The sequence below is a fragment of the Bufo bufo genome, chromosome 3 (genome assembly GCF_905171765.1).
Source record: "Bufo bufo chromosome 3, aBufBuf1.1, whole genome shotgun sequence".
In the NCBI taxonomy this organism is placed as follows: Eukaryota; Metazoa; Chordata; class Amphibia; order Anura; family Bufonidae; genus Bufo; species Bufo bufo.
In genome coordinates, this window is record NC_053391.1 from 635,244,798 (window position 1) to 635,262,412 (window position 17,615).

Here is a 17,615-nt window from a genome sequence, read left to right on the forward strand (position 1 = left end):
AATTCATAGTTTTGATGCCTTCATAGTCATGAAAATAAAGAAAACTCTTTGAATGAGAAGGTGTGTCCAAACTTTTGGTCTGTACTGTATATATATATATATATATATATATATATATATAGAACAAGAAAACACCAATTCTCTGCTATTAACTGCACATTTCTGTTGAAGGACAGCTCATGCCTCATGCTCCTAATATAAAGTTCATAACCAATGCTGATAATAAACTTCGATCCCCATGGAGTTAGCCACTGGATGGATCATTTTAGTTATGGATTCTGGTGAATGTGTGAATACACTTGGTCAGGTGGTGGTCAGCATTCCTTGTGGACATAGGACATGGCAGACAGGAGAAGATCACTGAATGTATCTAACAATAAACTATCTCTTCTATTAGCTTCTAAAATGAAGAAGTAGATTTTAAATATTAGCTTGTGGTTTTCTAGGGGGCTGGAGCTGTGTACTGTAGGTGTGCAGCTGGGAGTGCTAAACTAACCCAACTTCTGGTAACTAGTCTCTACGTCGGGGCATTGTGATTAAACAAGTGTGGGGGAGATCTGTCACCATGCAAGTGCGCAGAGGCTCCTGTACTTCTAGGAACTGGCTGCAAGGTAAGAGATACATCGTCTGGTCCTGGCACCTAGTCTGGCATGCAAACGTTGGAAATTAATGAGTAGTCACATAGTTCTCAGTATTGGAAGGAGCTGCCCTTATAGAAGTTGCCCCTGGTGAACTGACATTGTATATTTTACATGGTAATTACCAAATCATCCCACTTGTATTAGGATTTTTTTCTATACATTACAGAAAATATTGTGAGAAAATAAGGGAGTTAACAGTCAAATCTTCCAAACTACCACTGTGGCTCCTGTGTAATACAGAAGCCCAAATGCTCTGTTGGATCCATCACGTAACAGGTACCACCAGCGCTCAGACGGACCCCATGGTTTCCGTCATGGTTTCCATCATCTTGACTGAAAGAGTGTTGCATGCGGCGTCATTCTTTCCATCAAATCTGCCAAGACTGCTGACGGAGTCTCTGGACGGAGCCCCTGACGACGCCGTGAACAGGGCATGACATGTTACTGAAAGCGAAACCCGAGGTACAACTTATATTGCAGGATTTTTCTATTAGGGATAATCTGACAACACTTTGGATGCCCTTTTCAGGGACGTACCCTTGACGCAGGTTTTCGGTAAGTCAGGGACATAGGGCTGTGTAATAACAGAAGGACACAACGCTCAACAGACATGAAGTGTATTAATTATTAAGGGATCCCACACTGGACTTAAGAAGAATCCGACGTCATTTCTTATCTCACTGCCTAATAAAAGTAATGTTCTGATTTTTGATCTTAGAAATACAATGATTTTGATAACTCATTCTGTGGCAGCTTCTGTTGTACAGATATTACCATCTCACCCCCAATCCATGTCTCTAGAGGGGCTCAAAATCTTATCAGCAGGAAAAGCACCTCATGTCAGTTGTTTTGACTCCAAAAAGATATTCATTGCATAGACATCGGATTGTTCCATTGTATTCTCCTTCCCCAACATGTCTGGATTGTTAGAAGAGGAAGATCACAGCGCTCCATACATCAGGGTAGTAGCTTCTTAAATCGGCAAAAACATTTGCTAAATGAAATTTCTGCGCACCCCAGAATGGTATTCAATGCACTTTATTGAATTCTCATCTTTTTAAGGGCAAATCAGATTATAGGCTGCAAACATTTCCTGTTAGCAGACCTTCTTCAGGCCATTCATTGCCCAGACAGTGAGGAGGAAAGCGTGAAGATGTAATAGCTGTGCTGAGACATTTCGATGAAAAATGACCAAAAATGTCCTTGTCAGCTAAGTAAATTGTGAGCTCGCCTGGTGCACATCTGGTGCAATTCGAATCTCTGTTTTTACATCGAGCATACTTTACAATTATTCCTAATTTCCTATCATAAATCAGTTTTGGAAATGTTGTTCTTGGGACTCATTATGGTCCATGTGGTCACTTTCAAACTAGGCATATAAACATGGTCATCATATGGACTAATCCCATCCCGATTGAACTTCCGTGTTTCTGGGTGTAGCAGCCATTCATCTTGCGTTTGGTCCTTCGTTTTGCAGTGTTGGACCACTTCTTGCATTTTCAAACATATTAATCATTTCGAGGCTGCTCTATTTGCGGCCAATTTCGCACGGCGAAATTGGACTAAGTGGCTGAGTTTATGGAAACGTATTTTTTGGTAACAAGGTAGTTTGCAGGTGGGGGGATCACATAGGCTGTGTCATACTGTACTTTCCAACTTGTATCACTGGCAGAGACATGTCCACTTGAGAAAAGTTAAGGGACAGGTTGCGAATAAGTATCAGGGGGTCTGAAAATATATGACGGAATGAAGATTGCAGCCTGAAACCTAGTGGCAATTATTTATTTATTTTTACTTATGGAGGACCTGACCTCTCTCCTGACAGGTCCATTATAATTTATTTATTTATTTTATGCTTTTTATATAGCGCTTCTATATTCCACAGCGCTTTACAGACATTATCATCCAACTGTCCCCAATGGGGCTCACAATCTAAGGTCCCTATCAGTATGTCTGTGAGGTGTGGGAGGAAACCAGAGAACCTGGAGGAAACCCACGCAAACACGGGGAGAACATACAAACTCCATGCAGATGTTGTCCTTGGTCGGATTCGAACCTAGGACCCCAGCGCTGCAAGGCAACAGTCCTAACCACTGTATAATAACTACTTACATTCCCCATGTAATAACAATCCTGGAGCATCTATGACTGGTATTATCAGTTGGGGGGGAAGGTTGGGGGTCCCTGCACAGTATGACACTGGCAGCACTGCTTGGATAATGTCAGTCTGTGCAGGGCCACCCACCCCAATTAGTAACACCCAGATGGATCTTTATTCATACACTTCTAGGAGAAGAACGACACCATGCAGAGCCATTAGAATAGACGCTCCAGAATTGTTATTACATGGGGAATGCACGTAGTTACTAAATCAGACACGTCAGGAGAGGGGAGAGGTCCTCTATGAGTTAGCCATGCATTATGAAGATGGGGAGCTCATGCCCCATCTTGGTCTAGATTTGGGTACGGATAGCCCACTGTATGTAATTCTAGCCGCACACTTTTGCCTTTTGAACTTATGCCCCCTGGTTACATAATCTAGGTTTGCAGAACATAATGTATAATCAGGGGGAAGTTGTGGAGGTTTGTTACCTGTGCACTTATCAGGTTTCATGTAGCAGAACCGATGTCGTTATATTACATTGCACTATAATTGATATCATATGAGTCAATTATTGATAGGATTTCCATAGTAGAACGCTTATATATTATATTACCCTTTATGTTTCTATAGTCTAATAGCAGTCATATTGAAGTTGGAAAACCAAAAGTGTCATATTTGAAGGCTGTGATCACACGTGCAATTTTTGGTTCAGGTTTCCTTTTCTTTTTTTTAGGCAAACACAGGAGTGAATAGCAGGGAGAGGAGAAGTATCAGCCTTTTCCACATACTGTTCCCCTTTTTGGATCAACTGCTCTGCTTGGCTTTAAAAACTGCCAAAAACAGCAGGTGTGATTCCAGCCTTATTGTAGAGAAAGGAGATTTACTAAGCTAAGGCTGGATTCACACGCTGGTTTATTTATATTTTTTTGGTGTATTGGTTGAAAGTCTATAGAGAATTTGAAATCCAACCGCTCTAGCAATGGTTTTTATTCAGGCGTTTTCCATCCCCTTTTCTATATGGAAAATAATAACCTCTGAACGAGACAAGAAAACAATTCTATAAAAAAGTATGTGACAAAAAACATATTCATTTTGACCAGCGTTTCTTCTATCTATCTATCTATCTATCTATCTATCTATCTATCTATCTATCTATCTATCTATTATCTATCTATTATCTATCTATCTATCTATCTATCTATCTATCTATCTATTATCTATCTATTATCTATCTATCTATCTTATATCTATCTATCTATCTATCTATCTATCTATCTATCTATTATCTATCTATTATCTATCTATCCATTATCTATCTAATATCTATCTATCTATCTATCTATCTATCTCTCATATCTATCTATCTATCTATCTATCTATCTATCTATCTAATATCTATCTATCTATCTATCTATCTATCTATCTATCTCATATCTATCTATCTATCTATCTATCTATCTCATATCTATCTATCTATTATCTATCTATCTCTCTCATTTCTATCTATCTATCATCTATCTCATATCTATTATCTATCTATCTATCTATCTATCTCTCATATCTATCTGTCTATCTATCTATCTATCTATCTATCTATCTCATATCTATCTATCTATCTATCTATCTCATATCATATCTATCTATTATCTATCTATCTCTCTCATTTCTATCTATCTATCATCTATCTCATATCTATTATCTATCTATCTATCTATCTATCTATTATCTATCTCTCATATCTATCTATCTATTATCTATTATCTATCTATCTATCTATCTATCTATCTATCTATCTATCTATCTATCTCATTTCTATCTATCTATCTATGTCCAAATGTTGTGAGCGGCACTGTGATATAATGATGACAGGGTGCCTGCGGCTGCGATCTAACATCCAATAAGTAAATAAAAAAATCCACGGCACTTCCAAAAAAGTAAATCAAAATGAATGTTCTTTAATCACCGAACAGCGACGTTTCAGTCCTACTACAGTCACTGCTTGAGTAAAGTCCCAGTAAGGCCTCATGCACATGGCCGTTGTGCGGCCGTTCCGTGCATTGGGGACAGCAATTTGCGGTCCCCAATGCGCGGGCAACATCCGTGCGGTGGCCTGGACGGATCGAGACCCATTCAAGTGAGCACACGGCCGGTGCCCACATATTGCAGACCCGCTGTTTGCGGGCCTCAATACGGCTACAGCCGGGCGACGGCCATGTGCATGAGGCCTTAGCTGTTTGGTGATTAAAGAACACAAATTTTGACTTACTTTTTTGGGAGTGCCGTGGAATTTTTTTATTTATTTATCTATATATCTATTTATTTATTATCTATCCTATCTATCTTTTATCGCATATCTGTCTGTATATCTATTTATCTCATATCTATTCATTTTTTGTGATGTTTCTAAGCTTCAACATTTTTAACATTTTGCAGCTTCTTGAAAGTGAACTACATAGGGATGTTTTCTGAAATGAATTCTGCCTCACATAATCTCAGCAGCTGTAGATAGGCAGTTTTTTTTTTTACTTTGGGTATTCAGTGGTTAAAATCCAGCAAGCTACATTTTGACGGAGGACAGAATTTGTGTCTGCATGATGAACTGTGCAGCCATTGAAGCAGAGGACAGCTGTCAGTGAGGGAGAGGTCAGGAGCTGTCAGCTGTAGCACTGGATGTGCCCCATCTAAAAGGACTCATATATACTGTGGATGGATGGATGTATATACAGTATATATATATATATATATATATATATATATATATATATATATATATATATATATATATCCTCTTTCCATAGCCTTGCTTTATAGAAGAAGAGGTGTGTACATTGCTGACTTCAATCACATATTAATTTAGGAATAATATGAAGAGACATGAGAAATGTTACTTTATGCCCTGGAGGCCAACTCTGCTTCCAGATCCATCTGTCTATATTACAGTTACTTGCACTGAATTGCTTCTTCTGCTCGCTTTGCGCGCTTATGGTACACTACCTGTACACAACACTAGGGGGAGCTCAGCTCCAGGCCCCTTCTGAGTTTTGCTGTGTGGCCCTATGAGTCAAACTTATGAGATCATATTGGTGAAGTCTATGATCTTATGCCATCTCAGATTCTAGGAAATTCTAGTAACACTACTACCGATAAACATAATATAATTCTGGCTACAGGCCTGATGTACTTCCTTTTACTTTGCTTCAAATGTCTGCCATCTAGTGGAGGAACTCAGCATTGCACCAAATTCTTTCAATTTAACTTGTGTAATAATACATAAAGAAACAACAAGAATTCAACATGGTGCATGAGGCAGAGATTTAGGAAATACTTTTATCCATTACAATGAATGTAAAAATCAGCAAGACAACACATTTACTCTTCTCATTCTGTCCATAGTTTGCAATGCAGGCTGACTGCACAGCTCTAAAAGGTATTCATGTGATCCTTAGGCCTCCTCCACACGTTGTTCCATTTTTTGTTTCCGTTGTGTTTCCGCTTCTGTTCCGTTTTTCCGTTCCGTTTTTCCGTATGGCATATACAGTATACAGTAATTACATAGAAAAAATTGGGCTGGGCATAACATTTTCAATAGATGGTTCCGCAAAAAACGGAACGGATACGGAAGACATATGGATGCATTTCCGTATGTGTTCCTTTTTTTTGCGGACCCATTGACTTCAATAGAGCCACGGAACGTGATTTGCGGGCAATAATAGGACATGTTCTATCTTTCAACGGAACGGAAAAACAGAAATACGGAAACGGAATGCATACGGAGTACATTCCGTTTTTTTGCGGAACCATAGAAATGAATGGCTCCGTATACGGAACGCAAAAAACGGCCCGTAAACTTGTGAAAGAGGCCTTGCATAACCGTGTTCATGAGGGCAGGTGAATATACTAGAGGGGGCATCTTGTTTGCTAATCCTCTCCATATGGATGGAGGGTAGCTACTAATAATCTATGCCAATCTGGAGCACCTGGCATGATGGTCCGACACCCAGCACCCCCACCGATCAGCTGACTGGGAGCTGTGTTTCATTATGCCAGCACCGGAAACGACACCGTTGGCAGAGCTTTCTGCATCCGCTCTGTACCTTGTATGGTTTCTGGTGAGTGCTTGAAACCGCTAGTTGATGTGTGTGCCAGCTGTAGGATGTGTGTGCCAGCTGTAGGATGTCCACCAATCTGGCGGATGGATCATCAATACCTAGGCCCCAGAAAACCCCTTTCATTTCCCCTTTGGTGGTGCTTCAGGGTCACAGAAAACTCGCTGATGGGTTCCCCCGTAGATTACAGCCAATTGATGGGGTCCCACAGGCGAAGCCCTTTGTGTCAGGGAACCCTTTCTACAAAATGGGATCGTCCAACTAGTTCCCTAGTGCCTGTAAAAATAATTTTAATAATGTTCTGGTTGTCACTAAACTGTAAAAAAATGAACGAAGAAAATATCAAAATCACTTTTTTTCTGATTCTCCCTATATTAAAAATGAGTATAAATTGTGTACGCTAAAATGGTGCATGAAATACCTAGAACACATCATAGATCTTGAGCATTAATATAAAAGTGAAAAACATGCACATTTTGAAAGTGTATATACTAAAGGCTTGAACACTAGATGCCCTATTATGGCATGTTTAGCTGGGGTTGTGCCATTGAGATCATTTTTTGGGAACTCTGTTCCTTTAAGGCTCCTCAGGAATGCAGATAAGGGACCTGGCTGTAGGAGTCTGCCAGCGGAGGGGTGCCAGCACACAACAAAGGCAGCCACATTCCAGGTGGACCGCTGGCAGCACCGCGCCATATACCTGCCCTGTACCGACCATCACCTAACACTACATCACAAGACTGTGGGTTCGAGGAGAGATGGCTCCTGACAGATCATAATATGAACACCTGTAATTAAGCTAAGTATATACCTTTCAAATAGGACCCGTCCCCTCTCCTGACATGCCCGTTTTAGTAACTACTTGCATCTCCCATGTAATACCATTTTGGGAGCATCTATTCTTGTGACTCTATGATTTGTCATTCTTCTATTATTGCTACTGGAAGTTATGAATCAAGTAAAGATCCAACTGAGTGTGACCCTGCACATCCTGACACTATCCAAGCACTGCCTCCAGGTAACACCCAGTCGGCCCTTTATTGCAAAATTCTACCTTAGGTAGGGTACTGGCTCGCCTTTACGAGACCAGCCCTGTATGAAGACTTACTGGAAGTGCTCCATGCAGGGGTGCACCTAGCCTTTCTGTTGCCTGAGGCGAAAACTGAAAACTGAAAACGGTGACCCCTCCCTCCCCCCCAAGTGCCATTTTCTTAACCTAACCCCTTTGACACAATGAAAGCGCCCATTGCCCATGGCCCTTCCGCTGCGCCCCTCTTGCCCCTACCTGGTGCTGCTGAGGCGATCGCCTCACCTGGCCTCATTGGTGGTGCGCCCCTGGCTCCATGGTATGTAGACATATTGGCAATGTGCCATGGGAAAGCAATATGCAAAGAGGTATCTCTCAAGGAAAGAGAACCATCTTGCTAGCGCCACCTTGTGGAAGTTGCTCCCTATAAGTCAAAATATGACTTTTTAACAAGCCTTGGGACATGACAAGGGAAAATAGCCAGGCCATATAAATTCATTCATAACTTCTAGTAGGAATAAAGGAAGGACAAAACACAGAGTCATAGGAATAGATGCATCAGAATAATTCCATAGAGAATGCAAGAAGTTACTAAAACAGACACGTCCGGAGAGATAATGCAGGACATTTACTAAGACGGCTTTTTAGGCCTCATGCACACGACCGTTGTGTGCATCCGCGGCCGTTGTTCCGTTTTCCGCGTTTTCTGCAGACCCATTGACTTTCAATGGGCCCGTGGAAAAATCGGAAAATGCACCGTTTTTCATCCGCGTCCGTGATCCGTGTTTCCTGTCCGTGAAAAAAATATGACCTGTCCTATTTTTTTCACGGACAAAGGTTCACGGACCCATTCAAGTCAATGGGTCCGTGAAAAACCACGGACGCACACAAGATTGTCATCCGCGTCCGTGATCCGTGTCTGTTTTTTTTCAATCATTTTAAAGGAAACTTGACTTAGAATTGTTTTTCACTTTTCATGTCCGTGGATCCTCCAAAAATCAAGGAAGACCCACGGAAGAAAAAACGGACACGGATCACGGAACTACGGAACCCGTTATTGCGGACCGGAAAAAAAATTCGCTAGTGTGCATGAGGCCTCCACTGGTCTTAGTTGTCCCTCCTGCGCTGCTGTACTATAAGGCTAATTTTGGGCAAAGCGTGACCCTCGGCACATATATGGTAATCCGTGTGCCTGTCTGAAAACCTTTTTCATCTGTTTCCTGCAAATTTGCCGGGGGCACCCCAGGCATGACCCCCGTAACACCCCCACCCCACCCATCTGCTGTACTTGGTGAAAAAACGCCTGTGCAACAAAATATTCTTACACAAGCATTAAAATAGACGCGAAAATGCCCTTGGTGACTATTTTTACACCAGACGACCTTAATAAATGACCCCCAACGGGTCCTCTTTAAGAGCTCATGCACACGACCGTATGTATTTTGCAGTCAGCAAAAAAACTGACCCACAAAAAATGCGGATGACGTCCTTGTGCATTCCGTATTTTGCGGAACGGAACAGCTGGATCCTAACAGAACAGTCCTATCCTTGTCCATTATGCAATAATAGGACATGTTCTATTTTTTTGCGGAATTGACATGCCGACATACGGAAACGGTATGCACACGGAGTAACTTCCGTTTTTTTTGCAGACCCATTGAAATGAATGGTTCCGCATATGGTCCTCAAAAAAAACTGAATGGACACAAAAGAAAAGATGTTTGTGTGCATGAGCCCTTAGGCTGGAGCTACACAGACTATTTGTAACTACTGAGGGACCGCTGCGGTGCACAGGACTGCATACAAGTCTGTTTACTGCTGTGGACTAGTAGCAAAACTCAATGAAAAGTGCTGCACAAAGTCTAGGTGCTGCCCCAGCCATGCTGTGTATGAGCTGATCAGTTGCTTTGCTGTTTTCCATTCATTTCAATGGGTCCTCAAAAAAATCGGAAAGTACTCCATGTGCATTCCGTTTCCGTATGTCCGTATTTCAGTTCTGCAAAAAAATAGAACATGTCCGAATATTGTCCGCATTACGGACAAGGATAGTACTGTTCTATTAGGGTCCAGCTGTTCCGTTCCACAAAATACGGAATGCACATGAACGTCATCCGTATTTTTTGCGGATCCGTTTTTGCGGACCCCAAAATACATACAGTCGATGCATGAGCCATTATTAGTAGCAGAGCGCTCATCCAGAGGGCCCTAATGCAAAATCTGTAACAGGACCCCCACCTACCACTGCACTCATCTTAACATGCTTGCTGTAATTGCAAATAGATTTGTATTTGGCTTTGTTGTAATTCTTTTCTCTTTTCCCGGTTGGTGCAGTCATTAGCGTTAATGAGGTTGGTGAAAAGCCTGTTTATGTCTCATATTAGGAAATATGGACTTCTTGAAGGGGATTTTCCGCTTTGCATCGACATCCTTTAAAATAAGCGATTATGATGGTAGCTGTAATCTTCCTATGTAATTCACTTATCTTTATTGCTCCCATCTCCCATTCTGGGCTGTGGTCACATGACCATGTCCGTGCAGCTCTTTCTTATTTCCTGTGCTGTTATGTCCATGGGCGGGGCAGTGATAGGGGAGTGTCTCTGTTACTAGCTGGGTGGGAGGAGCTATAAACTAGCTGTGCGTTGTTAGGGGCAGTGATAGGGGAGTGTCTATGTAACTAGCGGGATGGGAGGAGCTATAAACTAGCTGGGTGATAGGGGCGGTGCTGGCGCTGTGGAAGAGAAAGGAGAGGTGCATCATGGGTTTGGTTGGATACAGGAACAGGAAGTGCTACATACAGGATGGAAACAAGCCAGAGGGATTGGTTTACATGGTGAAAACATGTCAGGAGAATCCAAATGAAAAGAAAGTATGGGGAAGATCGTGCCCCATTTCTTTTTCACCTATTTGTAATGTGTCATTAATTAAATAAAGTTACATATGCAGTGCTCGTCTGATGAGGAGGTTGAGCGAAGTGCGCGCATGCGCACTTCGCTCAATGAGGCTGATTGTAAATGTCCGCACGGGCGCATCAGGCACAGGCCTGTGCGCACGCGCGGGATCTTTGAAAAGGAGGAGGGGGCACTGAGCGAGAGCCGGAGGCGTATTTCATTACATTCAGGCGGCGCTGAAAGCATCAGGGGAGGAGCTGGGCACCAACGGCGGCGGCGGCGGGCGGCAGCTTGAGACCAACAGAAACGCCCTGGGCACCTTATCAAGAAGATTGACAGGTTAGATAAAAGCTCTTTTTATCAAAAGGAGACGGCGAATTTATCTTCTAACAACACCTTTGTAATCACAGGGGCGCCATGGAGATAACAATACTTTTAAAAGGGGGGGTTAGAAAGTGGTGACAGAGTCCCTTTAATTCTTGTGGAACACCTACAGGGTTAACAAAGTTTCTAAAATCAGGTTTGAATACCTTGAGGGGTGTAGTTTCTAAAATGGGGTCATTTTTGGGTGGTTTCTATTATGTAAGCCTCACAAAGTGACTTCAGACCTGAACTGGTCTGTAACCCTTTCAAGACCAAGCCATTTTTTACCTTCGTGACCAGGCATAATTTAGCAAATCTGACATGTGTCACTTTATGTGGTGATAACTTTAGCATACTTTTATTTATCCAAGCCATTCTGAGATTGTTTTCTCGTGACATCTTGTACTTGATGTTAGAGGTAAATTTGGGTCGATAACTTTTACCTTTATATTATAAAAAATCCAAAATTTACCGAAAAATTGGAAAAAACGTAATTTTGGAAATTTGAATTTCTACACATTAAAGGCAGATAGTGATACCTCATTAGATAGGTTTTATTTAAGATTCCATTTATGTCTACTTTATGTTGGCATCATTTTAAAAATTACATTTTTTTTTTTTTAGGACGTTAGAAGGCTTAGAATTTAAGAAGCAATTTTTCACATTTTTTATAAAACTTTCAAAGCCGACTTTTTCAAGGACCAGTTCAGTTCTGAAGTCACTTTGAGGTCCTTACATAATAGAAACCACCCATAAATGACCCCATTTTAGAATGTACACCCCTGAAATTATTCAAAACTGGTTTTAAAAACTATGTTAACCCTTTAGGTGTTCCACAAGAATTAAAGGAAAATTGAGGTAAAATTTACAATTTCCAGTTTTTGTGCAGATTTTAAATTTTAATCCAATTTTTCCTATAACACAGCAAGGGTTAACAACAATACAAACCTCAATATGTATTACCCTGATTCTGCTGTTTACAAAAATACCTCATTTATGTTCGTAAACTGCTGTATGGGCACACGGCAGGGCGCAGAAGGAAAGGAGCAACATATGGTTTTTGGAGAGCAGATTTTGCTGGAATGGCTTTTGGGTGTCGTGTCATATTTAAAGACACACTAAGGCACCCCTACAGTAGAAATCCCCTAAAAGTGACTCCATTTTGGAAACTACACCCCTCAAATAATTTATTGAGAGGTTTACTGACCACTTTGACGTCACAGGCATTTCATAATATTTAGAAACACATGGCTGTGAAAATGAAAAATTATATTTTTTACAAGAAAAAGTCGCTTAAGCCCAAATTTTTCACTTTAACAAGGGATAACAGGAGAAAATGCACCCCATAATTTGTTACCAATTTTCTCCTGAATACGGCAACACCCCATATGTGTGTTGTAAACTGCTGTATGAGCAGACGGCAGAATTCAAAAGAAAAGTAGTGGCATCTGCATTTTCTAACGTGGAATTTGCTGAAATAGATTTTAAGGGTCATATCGTTTTTATTTTTTGTTGATTGAGCTGTGTGGGGGCTCATTTGTTTGCGGGATGGGCTGTAGTTTTTAATGGTACCTCTTTTGGGTGCATATGACTTTTTGATCGCTTTTTATTTAATTTTTTGTGAGGTGAAGCAGGTAAAAATTGCATTTCTGTTAGTGTTTTTTATTTTTTGGGGGGTTCTTCATGTGGTATACTTGATAAGATCATTTTTTTCTGTGGGTTGAGACGGTTATGGCAACACCAAATTTTTTTTTTTATGTTCTACCACTTTTATATCACAAAATCACTTTTTATTAAACATATTTTTTTTTGCATCACAAAAATCTAAGACCCATCATTTTATTTTTTTACGTCAACATAGTTATATGAGAGCTTATTTTTTGAGGGATAGCCTGTAGTTTTTATTGATATCATTTTGGTGTGCATATGACTTTTTGATCACTTTTTATTCATTTTTTTGGGAGGTGAGGCAAAAAAACAGCAATTCCGCCATAGTTTTTATTTTTACAGCATTTACCATGTGGGATTAGTACCATAATCATTTTATAGATCAGGTCATTACGGATGCAGCGATACCAATCATGAGTAGTTTGTTTTATTTTTTTATTTTTTTATAATGAATGGATATAATATGTGAAAAAGCTATTTATTTTCTTTTTCATTTCCATTTTTTATTACAGTATTTATTTATTTTTAATTTTTAATTTAATTTTCATTTTTTTCACACTTTTTTTTAATTAAGTCCCACCTGGATCTTGAAGATCCAGTGGGGCTGATGGCTGTACTATACAGGGAGTGCAGAATTATTAGGCAAGTTGTATTTTTGAGGATTAATTTTATTATTGAACAATAACCATGTTCTCAATGAACCCAAAAAACTCATTAATATCAAAGCTGAATATTTTTGGAAGTAGTTTTTAGTTTGTTTTTAGTTTTAGCTATTTTAGGGGGATATCTGTGTGTGCAGGTGACTATTACTGTGCATAATTATTAGGCAACTTAACAAAAAACAAATATATACCCATTTCAATTATTTATTTTTACCAGTGAAACCAATATAACATCTCAACATTCACAAATATACATTTCTGACATTCAAAAACAAATCAGTGACCAATATAGCCACCTTTCTTTGCAAGGACACTCAAAAGCCTGCCATCCATGGATTCTGTCAGTGTTTTGATCTGTTCACCATCAACATTGCGTGCAGCAGCAACCACAGCCTCCCAGACACTGTTCAGAGAGGTGTACTGTTTTCCCTCCTTGTAAATCTCACATTTGATGATGGACCACAGGTTCTCAATGGGGTTCAGATCAGGTGAACAAGGAGGCCATGTCATTAGATTTTCTTCTTTTATACCCTTTCTTGCCAGCCACGCTGTGGAGTACTTGGACGCGTGTGATGGAGCATTGTCCTGCATGAAAATCATGTTTTTCTTGAAGGATGCAGACTTCTTCCTGTACCACTGCTTGAAGAAGGTGTCTTCCAGAAACTGGCAGTAGGACTGGGAGTTGAGCTTGACTCCATCCTCAACCCGAAAAGGCCCCACAAGCTCATCTTTGATGATACCAGCCCAAACCAGTACTTCACCTCCACCTTGCTGGCGTCTGAGTCGGACTGGAGCTCTCTGCCCTTTACCAATCCAGCCACGGGCCCATCCATCTGGCCCATCAAGACTCACTCTCATTTTATCAGTCCATAAAACCTTAGAAAAATCAGTCTTGAGATATTTCTTGGCCCAGTCTTGACGTTTCAGCTTGTGTGTCTTGTTCAGTGGTGGTCGTCTTTCAGCCTTTCTTACCTTGGCCATGTCTCTGAGTATTGCCCACCTTGTGCTTTTGGGCACTCCAGTGATGTTGCAGCTCTGAAATATGGCCAAACTGGTGGCAAGTGGCAGCTTGGCAGCTGCACGCTTGACTTTTCTCAGTTCATGGGCAGTTATTTTGCGCCTTGGTTTTTCCACACGCTTCTTGCGACCCTGTTGACTATTTTGAATGAAACGCTTGATTGTTCGATGATCACGCTTCAGAAGCTTTGCAATTTTAAGAGTGCTGCATCCCTCTGCAAGATATCTCACTATTTTTGACTTTTCTGAGCCTGTCAAGTCCTTCTTTTGACCCATTTTGCCAAAGGAAAGGAAGTTGCCTAATAATTATGCACACCTAATATAGGGTGTTGATGTCATTAGACCACACCCCTTCTCATTACAGAGATGCACATCACCTAATATGCTTAATTGGTAGTAGGCTTTCGAGCCTATACAGCTTGGAGTAAGACAACATGCATAAAGAGGATGATGTGGTCAAAATACTCATTTGCTTAATAATTCTGCACGCAGTGTACTTTGAAATGCTCCGGTTGCAATGGCAACCATCAGGCCGCTGCCATCGCAGCGTGGCAGCCCGATGGTTGAGAGAGGGAGCCCCCTCCCTCTATTAACCCTATGGATGCTGCTGCGGCATCTAAGGGGTTATAGCAGAGTGTCAGCATACAGCTGACACTTGCTGCTGATGGTGGCGGCTCAGGAACTGAGCTGCAGCCTTCACATTCAGGAGGGGGGGGGGCAGATGGGAGCAGGGGACTCATATGGGGCAGGGGGCACAGACCGGCACAGTTAGGGACACAGGCAGTACAGTTGGAGACAGGCACACAGGCGGCACAGTTAGAGACAACATTAAAGGTACTGCGCACAGATTGAGCACAGGCTACAGACTGGGCAGGCAGCAGATATTAGGGCACACATCAGGGGGCACAGATCAGCTAATGCCTGATTTCAGGCTCTGATCTGCAGAGTGCAGATCAGAGCCTGAAACTGGTATTTTAACACTGCTGCGCTCCGATTGGTTAGCCTGCACAGACTAACCAATCGGAGCCATTGTCAGCAAGGGACCACTCTAATTGGTCCCTTGCCGGCATTACTGTGCTCTGCACTGTCCCTGACAGCAGCAGTTCAGGGGCAGAAGCTTTAATCCAAGCGCTGCAAAGAGGTGCCATGACGTTTATATACGTGCTATCTGCACGGGGTATGTGCAGATAGCACGTATATAGCCGCATGGAAGTCGTGAAGGGGTTAAAAAGTGGGTTTTGGAAATTTTCTGAAAAATTTCAAGATTTGCTTCTAAGCCTTCTAACGTCCCCAAAAAATAAAATGGCATTCAAAAAATGATCCAAACATAAAGTAGACATATAGGAATTGTAAAGTAATAACTATTATATGAGGTGTAACTATCTGTTTTAAAAGCAGAGAAACTGAAATTTATTGGTATTTTTTTTTATAAAAATAATATTGACTGAAATTTACCACTATCATGAAGTACAATGTGTCACGAGAAAAAAATCTAAGAATGGCTTGGATAAGTAAAAGCGTTCCAAAGTTATTACCACATAAAGTGACACATGTCAAATTTCCAAAAAATGGCCTGCTCCTTAAGGTGAAAAATGGCAGGGTTCTGAAGGTGTTAAGTACCTGTGATTATGTTGCTATCATGTGATCAGTGCAGGTGGGGCAGAGCTCAGCAGTGGAGAGATGTGGTAAGGACCTGTAATGATTTCACCATCATGTGATCAGTGTAGGAGGGGCCAGAGCAGTGAAGTGGAAAGATGTGGTAAGGACCTGTGATGGTGTCACCATCATGTGATCAGTGCAGGAGGGGCCAGAGCTCAGCAGTGAAGAGGAGAAGTGGTAAGGAGCTGTGATGATGTCACCGTCATGTGATCAATGCAGATGTGATCCTCTGATACTGGGATACAGATTACAGTTTCTATTCTGTGTGTTGTATCGTCACTCACTGTCCCGGGTATGGTGTACTCCTTTTAGGAGTTATGAAAGTGGTTGCCCAACCAGTGAGCATATTGATCACATAGTCGTCCATTTACTTGAATGGCCAGCATGTAATGCTACATTTTTCCTGCAGACAATGTTGTAGGGGAATGTATGGCCAATAACAACTTCCACCCAATAAGAATATCTACATTGGTGCTGTCTATCAGAGGAATACTAATAACCTATTTAGTTTGAAAAGTTGGAAAATAGCAAATTTATGGGCTGTTTTGGACCCTTACATGTGTGTTAGCAAACTGAATATGCAGGTTTGACACTGCACTTAGCAAATTACTTATTGCATCACACTCTCCCTGTGTAAGGGGAGGAGGTTCCTCGAGAAGCAGGAAGTGAAAAGACGGAGGCGGTGCTTGGTGCTGCCGGAAACCAGAAGGGATCATCTCTGCTGAATCTGGAAGGGAATGGACTGGCTCACGGTGGAGACTGGCGACAGCACGAAGGGGAGGTTTGCAGTGACGACCCCAGGAGTGTCGTGTCTGTAGGATCCAGTTCTGGAGTGGACCAGGAAATAAGAAAAAGCACCAAGAACTTGCTCAAGGAACTGGAAGTGCGGCTTTGCCGCGTCACATTGCACCACACTGTTGAAGTGGCATTTGGACAAACAATAACGCTCCAAGTACAGTTACATTGCGGTGTATGGGCTGCAAGCTAATGCATAGCCCTAAGGGACTCATACGCTGATACCTTCCTATCTCACTGGCTGCTCATAGGGTGTTATATGCTGTGAGCTGGAGTAAGGATTAAAGTTACAAGAGACAGACATCATTTCCCTGTGGATTACAAATAGTATTGCGCAATACTTAGGGTGCACTCCAACGAGGAACTCGTCCAGGAACATACAAGTGCAGCTAGGCTGCTTAATGGACTTTGGGGAAAACATCACATTTAGGCTCCATTCACACGTCCGCAAATGGGTCCACATCCGTTCCGCAATTTTGCGGAACAGGTGCGGACCCATTCATTTTCTATGGGGACGGAATGGATGCAGTGTGCTGTCCGCATCCGCATTTGCGGAGCGCGGCCCCGATCCTCGGGTCCGCAGCTCCGCAAAAGATAGAACATGTCCTATTCTTGTCCGCAGCTGCGGCATTTCTATAGGGGTGCCGGGCGGGTGTGTTGCGGATCCGCAATTTGCGGGTCCGCA

General features: G+C 41.7%; 1 protein-coding gene across 1 annotated transcript in view; it reads left to right on the forward strand.

Moving 5' to 3' along the window:
- Positions 1 to 530: 530 nt before the first annotated feature.
- The window catches only part of FLT3 (fms related receptor tyrosine kinase 3), a 134,110-nt gene continuing 117,025 nt past the window's right edge, over positions 531 to 17,615 (forward strand). The window contains exon 1 of the mRNA XM_040426171.1: positions 531 to 611. Coding sequence (XP_040282105.1) covers positions 566 to 611 — 46 coding nt within the window. The 5' untranslated portion in view covers positions 531 to 565. The remainder of the gene's footprint in view (positions 612 to 17,615) is intronic.